This window comes from Natrix helvetica, assembly GCF_964273705.1.
Source record: "Natrix helvetica genome assembly, chromosome: 11".
NCBI lineage: Eukaryota > Metazoa > Chordata > Lepidosauria > Squamata > Natricidae > Natrix > Natrix helvetica.
This window is the reverse complement of record NC_138562.1, coordinates 10,901,860-10,920,049: the sequence shown is the minus strand read 5'-3', so window position 1 is coordinate 10,920,049 and position 18,190 is coordinate 10,901,860. Positions and strand designations below refer to the sequence as shown.

The window sequence follows — 18,190 nt, the reverse complement described above, 5'->3', positions numbered from 1 at the left end:
GGAGTGGAGAGAGGAGAGACCTTGACTTTGAAAAATTATAAATGATCTCGCTTCAAATCTAACAAAAAGCTTTGAATGTTATAGTGGCAGTGTTTACAAATTGGAAAATGGTGCAATAAGAAAAAGAAACCTTAACATTACAAATGATTATGTTTGGAATTCAAAAGATCTTAGCAGTAACAGAAAAAATTATGAAGAGATTGGAGAATATAGAATGCAGCACAGTAAAATTTGGTGGAAAAATTGAGGATGTTTATCAAATGGAAAAAATGGAGGACAGAGTTCTAAACATTGAAGGGAAAAATTATCAAAGAAACAAGAAAACTATTGTTATTGATAGTAAACTGATCCTGGCTGGAAATGAAAAGAGTGGAATATGGAAAGGGGAGATAGATGGACTGAAACTCTATCCCAGACTTCAAAGAGAGAAAAATTGATGGAAGTAAGGAGAGAAACTTTATCAGAAGCACGAATGATAACTAAAGTTAAGCCGATTGAAGAAATAAATGGAGGGTTTCGAGTTTACATAAGAAATGAAATAAACAATAACTTGTGAAGAGAAGTCTATATAAGACTTACCAAGAAATTAATCAGAATGCTAATGCTACAAATGTCAAAAGAAATAAGACTGCACTATTACTGCAAAGACACAGTTTGATGTAATGAAAGCTGATAATAAAAATAAGTAAAATTTGGTTAAATTTAGAGTATTATGTATAAAATGAAGTGATAATGGTTATAGTTAAATAAATGATTGATAATGATAATAATGCATATATAGGTATTGGTTTGTTAAGAGGAAATTCTATATAAATTGCAAATGGAGACTATGAAAGAAAGTTTAGAAATTAAACATAATCATTTTTTATTTATAACATGTTATAAAGATGCAATTTTATTGTAGAATGTTGGGAGGAGTTAATGGAATGTCATTATGTGGTTTTGCTTTAAATTGGAATATTTCATATAAAAGGATATAAAAACAATTACAGTCAAATGAAGGCTGAGGAAAACAATGTATATAAATACTGCGTACTTAATTTAAAAATATGTGATTCGATATGAATTATAGGTGATGACTGTGGAAGAGACGCACAGAGGTTTTCGTAACCAACCGTCACACTTTCTACAATTTGTAATGGAAGAAGGTTTTCTGTTTTTTTGTTTTTGTCTGTTTGTGTTCATTAAAAAAAAACTTCTTCAAAAAAAAAGAACAAAGTTAAAATTAAGACATTACACCTTTAAAAAAGCAGATCATATCACCAGGCACCCTCAGAATTGCATATCACTCTTTGACCCCCATGCCACTTGGCGAAGCAGGTCTTAACTATTATTATTCCCAACTTAGAATGATCAATAAGTACCGTATTTTTCAGAGTATAAGATGCACTCCCCCCGCTCCCATAAAAGAGGGTGAAAATTGGGTGTGTCTTATACACTGAATGTAGCCAGAAACTTGAGGCAAGGAGGAGGCGATGGTCTGTGGCAATTCATGCAGCCTGGAGCAGCTGATTGGGGGTATTCTGGGAGGCAGATCTACCCGCCAATCAGCTGCTCATGCTGAATTAGGCTGCAATAATGTGCTGAAGTTGACCTGGCTGTTTGCTATTTGTTGCAAGGAGGTCTCAGAGTTTGCAGCAGCAATCACATCCAGAAAGCAAGTAACAAGTAACTGATTCAGCAGGATTCAATAACTTATCTTTAAATATAATATAACACATGAAGTAAATATACAATTCCAAAAGCAGGTTTTCCAACGTGGTAGTTCAGCAGAGGAGAGAAGTTTCACTTTCAGTTTTAGTTTCAGATATCAGCACAGCATGCAGCTTTAGTACAGAACAAGCCATGGCCAGGCTCCTTGCTGTCTCCTTCCTTGTTGCTCACATACCAAATACTGTTTGTTTCCAAACAACCCTCAACTCTCTCACACACTGACAGGATGCTAGCCAGATGAATACCATGGATGCTGGCAGGCAGAGGCAGAATTTCCCCCCCTTATTTTTCCTCCCCCAAAACTAAGGTACATTTTATAGTCTGGAGTGTTTTATACTCTGAAAAATATGGTATTTGGAATCAATATGTGCAGAGGTAGTTAGGTTGGGAAAACAAACAAACCATAATTGCTAAAATATCTTAAAGATTATTTGCAACATTCTGGAAAGAAGGAGAGAGAGAGAGAGAGAGAGAGAGAGAGAGAGAGAGAGAGAGGGAGAGAGAGACTGCACCAACACATTACATTGAATTAAACTCACTCAGTTCTAACTTCCATTATGAAAGATGGTTAAATAGATGTGTCAAAAAGGAATACCAGTTTAACTTGCCTAAAAATAATGCCAGCCAAAAATCTGTACATCAGAGATTTTTTTCTGCCATGTACATCAGAGTAAGCCTCCGTCCAGAACAATCTACATCCTGTTTTACCCTTTCTTACAAATAGTAATTACTTTCCCATCCTCTTTTATAGTCTTCAGCTGTTTGGTGTTGATTCATCCAGGAAGGTTATGACATCTTGAAAAGTGTACATTTTATGCATGTTTGCGTTTATGGTACAGTGGTGCTAATAGATGCTTCCTTGGCACTTGTTTTGACTCCTTCCCTTCCCCTCCATGGGTAGATGAAAAACAACAACAACTGTGCTATTTATTCCATGCCAAAGAGAGGTTCCAAGGAATTTCCATGACTGAGCGGCAGATTTCTTGCTGTTACCTGAATTACAGGTTACCCAAGTCTCAAGGATGAGAGCTCTACTTTTTACTGAAAATGTTGTCCAACCCCCTGCGGGCTCTGTTGTTTATCAAGGCTCAATTAAATTCCCAAGGAGCTATCAAGAGGATTTTAAAAAAAGGTAAATTTTCCCTTTGCCCATTTGTACCCGAGTCTAGAAATGAAATGGAGATGCACATCTCAGTCTCGTAACTGAGGGAGCTAGCATTGTATGAAGACATTTTTGTGGTCATGTGGCCAGCATGGCTACATGCCAAAGGCACATGGAACACTGTTACCTTCCCACCAAAGCAGTACCTGTTAATTTACTTGCATTTGCATGCTTTCGAACTGTTAGGTTGGCAGGAGCTGGGGCAAGGAACAGGAGCTCATCCCATCATGTGATGCTTGGGTCTTGAACTGCCAACCTGTTCTGACCTAGGCTTCCCAAAAGCATGAAGACAACTCCTCGTCCCAATAAAACTCCTTTTATTTAGTTTAAAGTGAATTCCTCTCCAACACAGTCCCGGCCCTCAGTCTTTCAAGAGATTTCACAACTACAGACCTTTATGGGGCTTGGAGAGCTGCCAGGCCGATATCTTCCAAAGGCCACTCTGTAGCAGACAATACTTGGCAAGAAGTCAGGAAGAGATCTTCATTCTAATAAATTGCACTAATTGTCTCCTGCAAACTCCCCTTTCGCTCCTCTTCATTCCCTAGGGAAGGGGCCATTCACCATCCACCTGTGCCTTTACTCCTGAGTTGACCCTTGTTCTTTAACCGTTCCCTTCTCCTGGCAGCTTTGCGCAATGGCACACTGGGAACAGACTCCAGCTGTTCTTCTGCCTCACTGATGTCCAACTCCGAAGGCAGGGATAACTGTTGGACAGCACTGTCCCCATCTCTGCCTCCGTCACAAAGCACTCATCAGAGCCTTCCCCAGACTCCAGGACTGGTCCATGTTCCTCCCCAACCTCCTCACTGTCCAAATCTGCTGTCAGTTCCACTAGCTGCTGGTGGATAACAACACAACCTTCCAGTCAACAAGCCCAGCATCTTAACCACTACATTTCCACCGAGAAGATGATAGGGAGCAACTGTGTCAATTTTGGTGCTTGTAGTTTACTCTTATCCTAGTCAAAGATATACCCCATCGCTTTATTTACCTATTCGGCTATGAGGTTAGTAAATAAATGCCTGCTGTTTTGTAAAAGCTCTTATACAATCTTCTCCAAGGATTATTATGCATTGGCGAAAAGAGGTTAAGTATCCTCAACCTGTTACGGTGCTTGATCTACCCGTAAGACTGCTTTGCTTCTTTTAAGGTTATTTTTTCCCCTCTACCTTGAAGGAATAATCTCAGTTTGACTCCGGTAAATCAGGACTGTCTGCAGACAAATTCAATGAGAGGCAAACAATTTTCTGACAGTATAAAAGAGATAACAATGGCATTAGCGGTTCTTTTCTTTTTTGGCTGGCTGGGTGGGGAAATAGACTTTTTAAGAATTCCAGCACAAGATGCAAAACAGACTAATTAAGGATGTTGACAACTCTGCCATCCTGAAATAAGAGGCAATTGCCATCCCAGTCTTTTGGGAGAGGCTGGGGAAAGTTTTAGATGGCAATTGCAGGCCATAAAAGCTGGCTATTATCAAAGGGGCCACAATCCAAATGCAGAGTTTTTGATATCTTCCAAAAAGGTCATTTAGGAACCCATGAAGGGTAACATTTATTTGTTTGTTTATATGTTTGTCAAACATGTACAGAATAGCTGGTATAAGTATGAACATGGACATGAACAAAGGAAATGAATATGAGTAAATGGGGACAGTAGGACAGGGACGGTAGCACTGGTGGGTTGCAGGAGGTACGCCCCGGTACAGGCATACCGGAGCCTGCCCGGAGCACCGGGTACCGTTCCGGTAAGGTGCTCTGGAGGGCCCACCCACCCGCCCGAGTTCCTTACCTGTCTTTTAAGGCTTCCGCACTTCCACACACCTGCATGACGCGTACAGCGCCTGTGCAATGCTCTGCGGAGCAACTGGAGTGTCACGGAGGCTCGCAGAGCTCGCGGAGGCACTAAGACGGTTGGAACGGGATCCAGAACCCACCACTGGATGGTAGGCATGCTGGTGTGCTTATGCATGCCCCCTTTATGGACCTCTTAAGAATGGTGTGAGGTCTGCAATGCGCTGAGAAAGAAACATTGCATATTTTAATGTCAGCAAGACTGGTTTTTTGCACAAAAATGGAAAGATAAGGAGACTCCCTCGGAACAAGAAATAATAAATAAGATAATGACATGCGCAGTGATGGATTCTAGACTGATTCTAGAGCTCAAAGACATGGGTGAGAGGGAATATCACGAAATCTGGGACAAATGGTTACCGATGGTTAGAAATGAGGGGGGAGGGGGGGAAGGCCGGGACAGAAAAATGCAGACAAGTTAAGAATTGGAAAATATGGTATTAAGAAGGTGTGATAGGTAGGAATTGGATATGTATTTGTATGGTTAGTAATTATATAAAAGAAAGGATCAACTCACTGACTACATACTCTTATGTAATGGATATGAAATGTAATGGTTGTAATTGATCTAATCACTATATGGAAACGTTTATGCCAAAAATGTAGCACTATGTCCAACGTTTTTAATGTTTATCTAATAAAAAAAATTATTAAAAAAATGAGGTGAGGTCCACAGTAGACAGTCTAAGGTTAAAGTTATGGGGGCTTGGGGATGTAACCACAGAGTCAGGTAGAGCATTCCAGGTGTTGACCACTCTGTTGCTGAAGTCGTATTTTCTGCAATCGAGTTGGGAGCGGTTTACCTTGAGTTTGTATCGATTGTTTGCCTGTGTATTATTGTGGTTGAAGCTGAAGTAGTCGTTGACAGGTAGTATAATCTACCTCGGGAAGTCCACAGCATCTCCATTGTAGAGAATCTAAGCTTATGATTACAGGTACTGTATTTTTCGGACTATAAGACACACCGTAGTATAAGACGCACCATTATCTTGAAGAGGTAATTTAAAAAAAAAAGTTTTTGCACTTTGCAAAAAAAAAAGGGGGGGGGACATGCAGAGCTTTGGGAGGCTAGTAGAGTGCTCCTGAGAACTGGAGGGGGGGGCAAAAATGAGCAAAAAATGGCCCATTTTTTTGCAAAACCGGGTCATTTTTGCAAAAAAAGGGGGGGCATGCAGAGGGTTTGGGAGGCTAGTAGAGTGCTTCTGGGGATGGGGTGGGGGCAAAAACGAGTAAAAAGGATCTGGTCTTTTGCTTGTTTTTGCCCTCCCCCCAACCCCCAGGAGCACTTTGCAAGCCTCCCAAAGCCTCTGCACATCCATTTTTGTAACCATGCTGGGAATGATGGAGGGCAAAAGAAGAAGGGGATAGCAGAGAGTGAGGTGGCTGGATGGAGTCCCCGAAGCAGTTGGCATGAGCTTAAATGAACTCCAGAGGATGGTAGACGGCAGGAAGGCCTGGGGGAACGTTGTCCATGAGTTCTCAATGGGTTGGGCATGACTTCGCAACTAACAACAACAATGTTTTTTTAATGTTTTATGTTGCAAGACAGCCAGGGTTATTGGATATAAGACGGGTGGCACTTTTTAAAATAAATAATAAATAAATGAATGAATGGATGGATGGATTCTTAATTTTTTTTTCTCCTGATGTTTTGAAAAATAAAGCTTGGAAGATGAGCAAGAGGATGTAAAGGGATTTTCCATTCATGTCACTATTTTAGAGCATTTACTGCATCCTTTCCACTGTTCCTTATGCCAATGTTCAAGAATTGTGTTCCGAGAGAAACGATGCCACTGGAATACATCAAACAGTGCAAGTCCACCTGGGGTCTGTTTAAAGACAAGGTCATGCTTGATCCATGCATGGCTGACTCTCCTATCAATATATTCTGGTTGGCTTTTTTTTAAAAAAAAGAAGATATTTGTCTTAGCTACAGTTTCCCTCCTAGGCTGTTTCTCACCAACATGTGTGCATGCATGGATGCACACAAGCATAGACAAGTCGGACGTCAGCTACAGGCAGAAATGGCCACAGTGTGTGTGTGGCTTTGTTTGCTTGATTGTAAACCTTGCATGGAGACTCAGTGAGAAAGGCAAACATGAGCCAGGGTGGGGGAAGACAGAGAAGGGGAGAGAAGGGAAGAGAGAGGGAAAGAGGGAGGGAGGAGAAAGAGGGAAAGAGGGAGGGAGGAAGAGAGAGAAGGAAGAAGAGAGGGGTGGGTGGGCGACAGAAGGTGAGAGAAGAGGAGGGAGGGAGGGAGGGAGGGAGGGAGAGAAGGAGAGAGAGGGGAAAGAGGGAGGGAGAAGGAGAGGGAGGAAGAGAGGGAAGAAAGAAGAGAAAAGGTGGGAGGCAGAAGGTGAGAGAGGAAGAGGGAGGGAAATGGTGAGGGAGGAAGAGAGGGAGGGAGGGAAAGGATGAGGGGCAAAGAGGGAGGGAAGGAAGAGAGGGGTGGGAGACAGAAGGGGAGAGAAGAAGAAGAAGGCAGGGAGAGGGTGGGGGAGAGAGGAGAGAGAGGGAAAGAGGGAGGGAGAAGGAGAAGGAGGAAGAGAGGGAAGGAAAAAGAGAGAGGGTGGGAGGCAGAAGGTGAGAGAAGGAGGGGAAGGGAGAGGGAGAAAGAAGACTTTTTCAAATGGCATTTGGCCAAGGTGATTATGTGAAAAATAGGAATGTCGCTTGTGAGGATGTAGCTCACAAGAACTTTCCATTTAAAATAAGGTGTCTGTGGAAGTATCTTTGATGTGCATTAGCATAATCGTGAGAAAGGTTCGGGGCATAACCGCTTTCATTCTAGCAAATAGATCAATAGACCTGAATACAAATCCCCAAGACTAATAATAAAGCCAAATGAACAGGTAAGCAAATGAATCACATGTATTCTTTAGCTGATGAATGAAATGGAATCAAATCTCCAGCTCTCCTTTTTATTTTTTATTTTATTTTACCAACGATGGCATTCCTTCCCTATTACAAGATTTTCTCTCTATTTTTTTTTGGCCAGAAATGCAGTTATTAAAGGGGAAAATGGCTTGTCTCCCCAAGCAATTATGAACCATTCCTGGTGGCAATTTATCTGCTTCAAGGCTAACATTGAACATGATTTCCCTTACAGCTCTCGATTTAACTTCCATCCCCCCCCCCGTTTTAAAAGGCTCCTTAAAACAGTCCGTTGGCTTTCAACAGGATGATGAGCTCTGATATAATTGCACAGTGACCAGGAGGCAATCACAGACGGATGCTGAACTTGGCTGCATGGGAATGAACTAATTAACAAAAATCCCCCACCCCCTGCTGATCCCTACCTCCAATCCTTCTCTTTTGTATTTTAATGAAAATGTGTTTTGCAAAGAGAAAAAAACCAAATCTTTTTCAGATGGCGTTTGTGTTTCAAAACAGCCATTTTTGGTACCAGATCTTTTTCAGATGCCTTCTGAGTCTCACAACATCCATTCTCTATAATGAAGTTTCATCCGATGAGATTTTTTTTTTTAAATTTAAGACATGCATCAATTTAACTTTTGAGGTTCTTTTTTTGCTCGCACACAAGGTGACTTCCTTCTCAATCCACCCTAGACCTATGTCTTCAAACATAAGTAGAAACTTATGGTTAGAAAACTCTGAGTTTCTTTTGTTGTTATTAATCTGCTCCTGTAAAACTTCAGAGCGGAGTTAATTTGAACAGGGGCAGAATTATTTTGAAACAGAGCTGACTCAACTGCCATGTTATTTACTTCAAAGCCTCATTAGCATCTTGCAAACGCTAAAATCTAAAACTGTACAGGGGGCACCAAGTTCACTTCAACTGCTACCTTTTCTTCTGCTTCTTCTTTTCCTACTAATAGAATAGAATAGCAGAATTTGAAAAGGAGTAGGAATGGATTTCCAGAAAAATGGCAGACTACAGGAACCATTTGTGCTTCAGTCTGAGATGCAGACAGCACAGACTCATCCCCAACAGCCAGGGCATGTGCTCAACAGTGAAGGGACCCAGGGCAAAAAACATCCTGCAGAAAGCACAGCTCCAACTTCTCAATGAAAAAGAGCCGAAGAAGCTTCTTAGATGAGAAGCAAAATGTCTTCAAAGCAAAACCAGAAAGTCCAGCTGCCTCTTGAAAAAAGCACCTTTGGGATTCTTAGTATTTCCTGGGCACCCAATGGGCTCCATAACAGGGTAGTTTTGAAAAGACAGGAGGCTGGCTAAACAAGTTTCCAACATCAACTATATTTCCAAGAACCACCCTTTTCTACATGACACCAAGTTTGCTTTCTTAGAGCATAAAAATAACTGGATGTATGCCAGTTGACTTGGAAAATGGACAAATATAGCTCTTTGCAAGGCACTTAAGCCTGAAAAGAAATAACAGATTTCTCCATTTCCTTCATACAATGGGAAACCTAAATTGAAACATCCATTTTACCGCACCGTTTGCGCTCAACTCTTGAAACCCAAAGAGAATACATTACTCACATTTGGACTTAGAGCTAAACCTCTGAGCTGGCATTTCCATCTACGAAGCAATAGCAATAGCACTTAGACTTAGGCTGCCACTTTCCAGCCCTCTCTAAGTGGTTTACAGAGTCAGCCTATTGCCCCCAACAATCTGTGCCCTCATTTTACTCACCTTGGAAGGATGGAAGGCTGAGTCAACCTTAAGCCAGTCAGGATCGAACAGCTGGCAGTGGGCAGAGTTAGCCTGCAATACTGCCTTCTAACCACTGGGAGGGAGGGAAGGAAGGAAGGAATGGAGAGAGGGAGGGAGGGAAAGAGGGGGAGGGAGGGAGGGAAAGAGGGGGAGGAAGGGCAATAGCAATTGCACTTAGACTTATATACCACTTTACAGTGCTTTACAAGACCTCGTTAAGCAGTTTATAGAGTAAGCATATTGCCCCCGACAATCTGGGTCCTCATTTGACCCACCTTTGAAGGATGGAAGGCTGAGTCAACCTTGACCCTGGGGAGATTTGAACTGCCAAATTGCAGGCAGCCGGCAGGCAGCAGAAGTAGCCTGCAGTACTGCACTCTAACCACTGCACTACCGCGGCTCATGTAGTTCTTTATGCCTTCTGGCTTTGTCCCTCCAATTATTTACAATACAACAGTTTTCAGTTCTGGACCCTGACTGTAAGAGAGCTCCTGTTACCAGCCAAATAAATTATTTTTAAAGAACAAAACCATTCCTGCTTGGTTTTTCCAAAGCATTCATTTTTCCCGGGACCGCGTTAAAATTCATATTGCATAACTAAAGGGAAGAAAAAGTATTTGCTTGCCACGTCAACCTAATTTAAAACCGTGCTTGGCGAGAGAGCTGTATACCAAGGTGCCTAGCATCAAAGCAGCTTCCAGGGAATCTGGAGAAATGCCAAAATCCAAGGAGCAGATGGTCAATTAAACAATAGAACCATTTACTTAGATTCCAACAGTTAGAAAAAGGTTCCCGGGGAGGCGACAGGCAATTGAAGTTTCGGAGAGGATAAATAAAGGAAGACCCCACCTCTGTTTGCTTAGAATTTAGAAACAGGTACTCCATTTAAATCAAGGGACGCTCAGTGGCTAAGATGCTGAGCTTGTCAATCAGAAAGGTTGGCAGTTTGGCGGTTTAAATCCCTAGCGCCACATAATGGAATGAGCTCCCGTTACTTGTCCCAGCTTCTGCCAACCTAGCAGTTCGAAAGCATGTTAAAAATGCAAGTAGAAAAATAGGGACCACCTTTGGTGGGAAAGTAACAGTGTTCCTTGCACCTCCGGTGTTTAGTCCCGTCTTCGGACAGCAGTGGCTCTTTGGCTGTGAAACGGAGATGAGCACTGCCCCCTAGAGTTGGGAATGACTAGCACATACGTGCGAGGGGAACCTTTACCTTTACTCAACATATGTTTCCATGGCACAACAAATGTGTGGAATTCCTGTTGCAAAAAAACCCACTTAAATAGATATCGAAAGGCAGGAGTGTATTCATATTCAATAATTCATATTATTGATATCCATCAATAATATATACAGGTCATCTATGACTTGTAACCACAGTTGGGACCAAAATTTCTGTTGCTAATCTAAATGGTTATTATGTAAATTGCATGCAATTTTACAATCATTTGTGTCACAGTAAGCAATAACACTAAGACTTATATACCACTTTGCAGTGATTTATAGCCCACTCTAAGTAGTTTACAGAGCAAGCATTTTGACCCCAACAATCTGGGTCCTCATTTTACCAACCTCAGAAGGATGGAAGGCTGAATCAACCTTGAGCCCTGTCAGTATCGAACTCCAGGCTGTGGGCAAAATTAACCAGCAATACTGTATTCTGAGCACTGTGCCACCAAGCTCCTAATACCACTAGCACATAGACTTATATACCACTTCACAGTGCTTTACAGCTCTCTCGCAGAAGTTTAGAGTTGGCATCTTTCCCCCAACAACCTGGGTCCTCATTTTACTGATCACAGAAGGAGGGAAAGCTGAGACAACCTTGAGTCGGTGACACTCAAACTGCTAGCAGTGGGCAGAATTAACCTGCAGTACTGCATTCTCACCACTGTAACACCTCTAGTTAGAAAGGTCATCTTCAACCAAATGAAACGAGTCATTTCAAATTTAGTAGTCAGGTTTGAAACAGAGCTTTTTAAAAAAAAAAAAAACACACAAGCATTTCAGAATCCCAATGCTGCACATGTTCAAAACCTGAAGGGGAAAATAAATAGAATGATTGGAATTAGTTAAGATATTGTAGATGCGAGAAGGTGGGGTTCCCCCCCCCATCTGACAGCCATGCCTGCAGTAGCTGTATAGAATCATCAAACATATAATTATTAAGCAAAGTTGCACAGAAAAAAATGAATCTATTCAAGTGTTTGTCAGTTGTATGGGAAAAAATTGATAACTTTTTTCATGTTTTTTTAAAAAAACCCAGAAAAGTTGGATGGAAGAGATTTATGATTAAAGATGCATATGATTGTCCCTTCTGCCCATAAAAATGTTTTTCTCTGACCAATCAATACATTTGATTAATTTACAAAAGTTTGAAGACTATCTTTCAGGTTAATTACCTTTTCTGGTTTGATTCTAACCCAAATAGCTAATGGATCCTTCTTTAGTTAATTTAACATCAGTCATCTTTGGAGAAAGAAATAGAAGCTCCTTATTTTTTTTCCCACCATAGAAATAATTTAAAAGCGATTTAGTAGAAAAGAAATTTACTCTTACCTGTTGAACAATGGTGGTGAGTTCTAAGCAGAGCTGAACAATATTGTTTTTCAGAAGCGAGTATTCTGTCACGCTGACAAATGGGGACCTATGGAAAAGAGAGAATTTTAACATCCGAGTTCATTTATCACTGATAATTCCTGTAATAAGACAAGCTTTACAAACAATTCGTCCTAGTCAACTAACGGTGAGGAATGAACCTTGCAAACACAGATTTGTTCCACTTGGTGGAGCGTCAATAGAAATATGTCAAAATCATCATCATCAAGAAGTTGGTTAGAAAAAGCTCTTAAGTAGTTTCACCTTTTGCCTTTTGCAATATTGCATTGAGAATAGGCCTGAGCCCCAGGTGAAAATCAACTAGATTGGATTAAGAAGTTGCAAATCATTGTAGCAGCCAGCCTGGGTTACAAGCCTTCTGCTACTACTCCATGAGGGTGAGGGAGGGACTGAGTTGATAGAACTGTTATTTTATTGGTTGGTTCTTATCCCACTTTTATTACTTTATAAGTAACTCAAGGAAGCAAACATACATAACACTCTTTAAAAAGTAAAGGTTTCCCCATCCAGCTGTATCCAACTCTAGGGTGCAGTGAGCCTCTCTTTTTCTTAGGGAGCAAGCCAGCATTGTCTGAAGACTCTTCCATGGTCATGTGGCCAGCAGGACGATACCCTGAGACACACAGAATATTGCCAGCTTTTGTTGGGTCCTGTCAGCTGCCGGCAGAGCTAGCTGCAGAGTCAGGGGAGGTTGGAAGGAAAGCCTGGGTCAGCTTCAGAGTCTCTGGAAGGCCCTGATAAGGAAACAGCATCAGAGGCAGGGCCTTCTGTCCTCCCCCAGGTGGAGAGACAGCTGTCTTGGTGGGGGCTGAGCTGAGTGAGGGGGAGGGACAGATGGAGTCCATCCCAGAAAGGAGAGGAGAGCAAAGGAAAACAATAAGCCGGCTCTCAAGGAAAAGCAGACATGGATGCTAACTAACCCTTCCCTGGCTGGGAAATAAATAGTAGGGGTGTTGGGCTGGCTGTTTGTTGCAGTCAACCGTTCGTTTCTAATATGCAGCAAGCAATTTGGATTTCTTGGCCAGGTCTGGCGTGACTAATTACGTTTGCTTTATGTTTATCCATGTGAATAAAAGACTGCTCCTACCCTGTTTGAAAAGGGGGGTTGCTTTTACCTGTGAATAAGTGGCTTATCATTACTTGCTAAGGCTGGGTCAGGACACCTTTCCACTGAAGTGGTACCTATTTCTCTACTCACATTTGCATGCTTTCGAACTGCTTGGTGGGCAGGAGCTGAGACGAGTAACGGGAGCTCAGCCCGTAACAGGCGCTCAGACTGTCATGCAGTGCTTGGGTCTCGAACCTGGGCTGCTGGTTTTCTTCAACCGCTGAGCCATCACGCCCGTATGTATGTATTTTCAAACTGCTTGCTGGGCAGGAACTGGAGCAAGGATGAGAGCTCACCCCCTCATACAGTCTTGAACCCGGTTTGTCAGCTCAAAAACTCAGCGTCTTTAACCGCTGAACCAGAAGTGGGTTGCTCCCAGTTTGGCCTGGATTGGGTGAACTGGTAGTGGCGGCAGCAGGAGGCCACCTGTGCATGCATAGAAGCATCACACGTGCGTGCGAGCATGAGCGAACCAGTAACGCCGGGATTTGCAACCCACCTCTGCAATGAACCATCACACCCCACACACATAATACTCTTACCTTCTATTTCCCCCACAACAGCCCCAGGAGGTGGGTTGGGCTAAGAGAGTGACTGGCTCAAAGTCTTCCAGCCTGCTTTCAGGTCCAAGGCAGGACTAGAACTCACAGTCTCCTAGTGACTGGCTCAAAGTCACCCAGCTGGCTTTCAGATCCAAGGCAGGACTAGAACTCACAGTCTTCTGGTTTCTAGACCAACTCCTTGCACCAAACTAGATCTTCCTATGTTAACTTCTTTTCCTGGGACCTCTGACATTAGGTCAGTTATTTTAACTATAGTGAAATGTCAGAACGATGGATTTATGAGCACTGTTTTGATCTTCTTCAAGTCACCAATTTGGGCCATTTCCCAAACAGTCTCAATTATTATACTTGTTCTGCTTTCCAGGGGGAGAGGATAGGTAAGCCATGTTTAGAGGGGCAGTGAGGGCTCTTCCTTATCTAGGTCAGACTGCTGACATTAAGGTATTTCCAGCGCAACTGCCTACAATTCAGTTAATCCAATTAAATTAACCGAATTAAGCTAGTTCAACGAATCCAGTTGCGATCCTTCACTCTTAGCATTTCAGCTCACCGGGTAATGCGGACATGTAAAGCACGCAGCGAAGTTCAGTTCGATTCCAAGAAAAGAAAAATTCCTTAAAGACTAATGCAGAGCTCTTGGCTGGATCAAACCTTAAAATGACTCAAGTCTCTAACATGGGTAAAAGCCAAGCTATTTTTGGAGGAAATAGATAGGGAGCAACCTGCTAACCAAGAAAAACTGTTATTTTCCCCCTCTTCAATTTAACAAATGGCAGTTCACCTTCCGTGATCAATTGCAGCTTATCAACCCTGCTAAAGAGTAGATAAGATAGCTCTCAGCTGCTTCTGGGTAGCCCATAAATCTGACCACTTCAGGTTTGTCTGGATTTGCAGTATCAAACTGGATGGTGCTAAAAATATCCAGTCCCAAGTTACTTTTTTATTTCAGCAACGCCACAGAGGGAAGGAGTAAAATCTCCCTTCCAGATGTTTTCTTCTTCTTCTGAAAATGCATGTCTGTTTTCTTCAATCTCCATCACTCACCTTCTTTTGCATTCTGTGGCTTAATCAAACCTGATTAGGTTACTATATTGTTTATCCAGAGGGAAGATGCGATGTATTGGATAATGGCCCACACTTTGACTCTTTTCCTCAAAGCCCCAAAGTAATAGTTTAAGTAAACAGCGGAACGGAGTTGAAGAGACCTTGGAGGTCTTCTAGTCCATCCCCCTGCTCAAGCAGGAGACCCTGTACCGGTTCTGTACAAATGGGTGTCCAATCTCTTCTTGAAAACCTCCAGTGATGGGGCACTGGAGATAAGCCCGATTGATTCGTTGGTTTATGCATATAGGAAAGGATGCAAATGCATACATATGGGCGTGATGGCTCAGTGGTTGAGCTCCTGTTACTCGTCTCAGCTCCTGCCCACCAAGCAGTTTGAAAGCATGCAAATGTGAGTAGATAAACAGGTACCACTTCAGTGGAAAGGTGTTCTGACCCAGCCTTAGCAAGTAATGATAAGATGCTTACGCACAGGTAAAAACAAACCGCTTTTCAAACAGGGTAGGAACATTCTTTTATCCACATGGATAAACATTAACCAACTCCAAACTCCTGGTGACTGCCTGAACCAGTCCCTGCAGTTTTCTTGGCAAAGTTTTTGGGCCATGGTTTGAAGAGAATAGAGCTGGGTGGGACCTTGGAGATCTTCTAGTCCAGCCCCCTGCTCAAGCAGGAGAACCTATACCATCTCAGACAAGTGACTGCTCAGTCTCTTTTTTAAAAACCTCCAGTGATGAAGCATCCATGGTTTCTGGAGGCAAGCTGTTCCACTGGTTATAATTGTCCTCACTGTTAGGAAGTTTCTCCTAAATTCCAGGTTGCTTTTCTCTCTGATTAGATTCCAAGTATTGTTTCTTGTTTGTCTTGCTTCCTCCTTCTTAGGACTGAGACAACTCTCTCAGCCAGCTTTCTGCCTAAGCCAGGATCAGAACTCACTGTCTCCTGTTCACCAGCCTGACCCTTTAACATTACACCCCCATCCCCAAACTGGCTGCTTAATGAGCTATTAGCAATTTAAATTCTGACTTAGAAATAGCTATCCACTTCTAATTATACTACTGCTGCATAGGATTGGAATTGTGATTGGAAAGGTTTATAAATCCAGTAAATCACCACCATCATCAGTTTTCAGAGAGAGATACGCATGCAAAAGATGTCAAGTTCAATCCATAACATTTCCAGTTAAGGTTGGAACAATTCCAGCTTCAAACCCTGGAGAATTGCCAGCAGGCTCAATAGTATTAGAGTAATGAACTGTGTTCCCAAACTTGGTAATTTCCAAAAATGTGAACTTCAAGTCCCAGAATAGCAACAGCACTTAGACTTATATACCGCTTTACAGTGCTTTAACAGTCCTCTCTAAGCAGTTTACAGAGTCAGCCTATGGCCCCCAACAATCTGGATCCTCATTTGACCCACCTCGGAAGGATGGAAGGCTGAGTCAACCTTGAGCCTGGGGAGATTCGAACTGCCAAATTGCAGGCAGCCGGCAGTCAGCAGAAGTCGCCTGCAGTACTGCACTCTAACCACTGCGCCACCATGGCTCAGAATGTTAAGCAATGGACATCCTATCTGGGTTAACATAGTTGGAAACTATCATGGTTGGGAATAACAGAATAACAGAGTTGAAAGGGACCCTGGAGGTCATCTAGTCCAACCCCCTGCCCAAGCAGGAGACACCTTATCCTTTCAGACAAGTGGCTGTCCAGTCTCTTCCAGCGAAGGAGCACCCACAACTTCTGAAGGCGTTTCACTGATTAATTGTTCTTTCAGGAGATTTCTCTTTCTTTCTTGGTAGGTTCTCTCCATGATTAGTTTCTCACCATTGTTTTTTGTCTTTCCTTCAGGCGCTTTGAGAATAGGTTGAGTCCCTCTTCTTTGTGGCAGCCCCTTAAATATTGGAATACTGCTATCATGTCACTCCTACTCCTTCTGGGTTTTTTGTATAATATGAAACGGATGTGTGTATGTGTGTGTGTGTGAAGTCTGTTACATGTGGAGGAATGGTTGATGAAGATGATGGCGGAAGTTGCAGAGATGGCTAAATTGGCTTCTTTGATTGGAGGGGAAAAAACCCAGTTATCTACATTTATGGTTGACTGGAAACCCTTGAAATACTTTTTGCATAAAATGGGACAGATGCATTTAGGAACTGTGCTTTGGATGATTAGGGAAAAAAATACCCCAGATAGTAGTAAATTTCTTTTGTAATCATAGATTAAGAGGTAATTCTGTAATTATACTTATTTATTAGATTTTATCTGTCTTTATTACTTTATAAGTAACTAAAGATGGCAAACATAGCTAATAATCTTTTCTCCTCCTATTCTTTTCAGAGAAAGAGATAGATAGATAGATAGATAGATAGATAGATAGATAGATAGATCTAAATCACCCAGCTGACATCCATGCTTAAAGTGGGACTAGAACTTCCAGTCTTCTAGTTTTCCTGCAAAGGAAATTGGAAGTTCCTCCTTCCTACATCTTTTTGTTTTTTCTTTGCATATTTCCAATTTTTCTTTCTTCTTTCCTTTCTTTACTGCCTTTGCTCTTACCACTTTGTGTTTCTTTTTCTGTTCTTTGTAAAATCTTGAATTAACATTTATGAAAGAAAAGTACAAGATTTCAAATCTAGCTCCCAACTCCCAAAGGCACAGGCTCTCCAACATCCATATATATATATATATATATATATATATATATATATATATATATATATATATATATATATATATATATATATATATATATATATATATATATATATATATATATATATATATATATATATATATATATATATATATATATATATATATATATATATATATATATATATTACACACACACACACACACACACACCAGCCGTGAACGAAATTGCCGAAGGGAAAGGGAATGCTGAAGACAGAAGGAGAGAATGAGAACCAACAAAGTGCATTTGCTCCTTAAAAAAAAATAAACAGTATTCAAATTCAATTACCTGTCTAACCAGGCAAGCAAATTTTTGGCAGCACCAATCAAGTCAACGACGGAGGTAAGGAAATCATTTGGCAGTCTTCGGGAAGCCCGTCCGTCATAATGACCGCTCCTTCTTCTACCTGTGATGAAGTTTTGAAGATTTTTGGCAGACGCGTTCAGCTTGTGGGAAAGCGTTCTTAGATTTTCAGTCTCCAAGCCGTAGTTCTGAAAGCAAGAGAGGAATTGGACACATTAAAAAAAAGAAAAAGAAAAGAAAAAGAAAAGAAAAAAAAAGAAAAAAGGAAAGGGAGGGCGGGCGGGAGATGGATAGGCAGAAGGGAAAGAAGGAAGGAAGGGAGTTGGATGGATAGAAGGGAGAGAGGGAGGGAGATGGATGGGCAGAAGGGAAAGAAGGAAGGAAGGAAGGAAGGAAGGAAGGAAGGAAGGGAGATGGATGGATGGGAAGGAGGGAGATGGATGGGAGGAAGGGAGGGAGGAACATGGATG

The 18,190-nt window shown here is 41.8% G+C and overlaps 1 protein-coding gene across 6 annotated transcripts in view; it reads right to left on the bottom strand.

The window, feature by feature from the left end:
* LOC309397768 (connector enhancer of kinase suppressor of ras 2-like) overlaps positions 1–18,190 on the bottom strand; it is a 341,564-nt gene that overhangs the window by 143,479 nt on the left and 179,895 nt on the right. For 5 of the 6 annotated variants that reach the window (XM_081964086.1, XM_081964088.1, XM_081964087.1 and 2 more), the window contains 2 exons: positions 17,706–17,908; positions 11,931–12,018 (listed from right to left, as the gene is read on the bottom strand). In XM_081964086.1, coding sequence (XP_081820212.1) covers positions 11,931–12,018; positions 17,706–17,908 — 291 coding nt within the window. Of the gene's footprint in view, positions 1–11,930; positions 12,019–12,463; positions 12,569–17,705; positions 17,909–18,190 lie in introns of those variants that run through there. The other variant, XM_081964091.1, reaches the window with a different exon arrangement.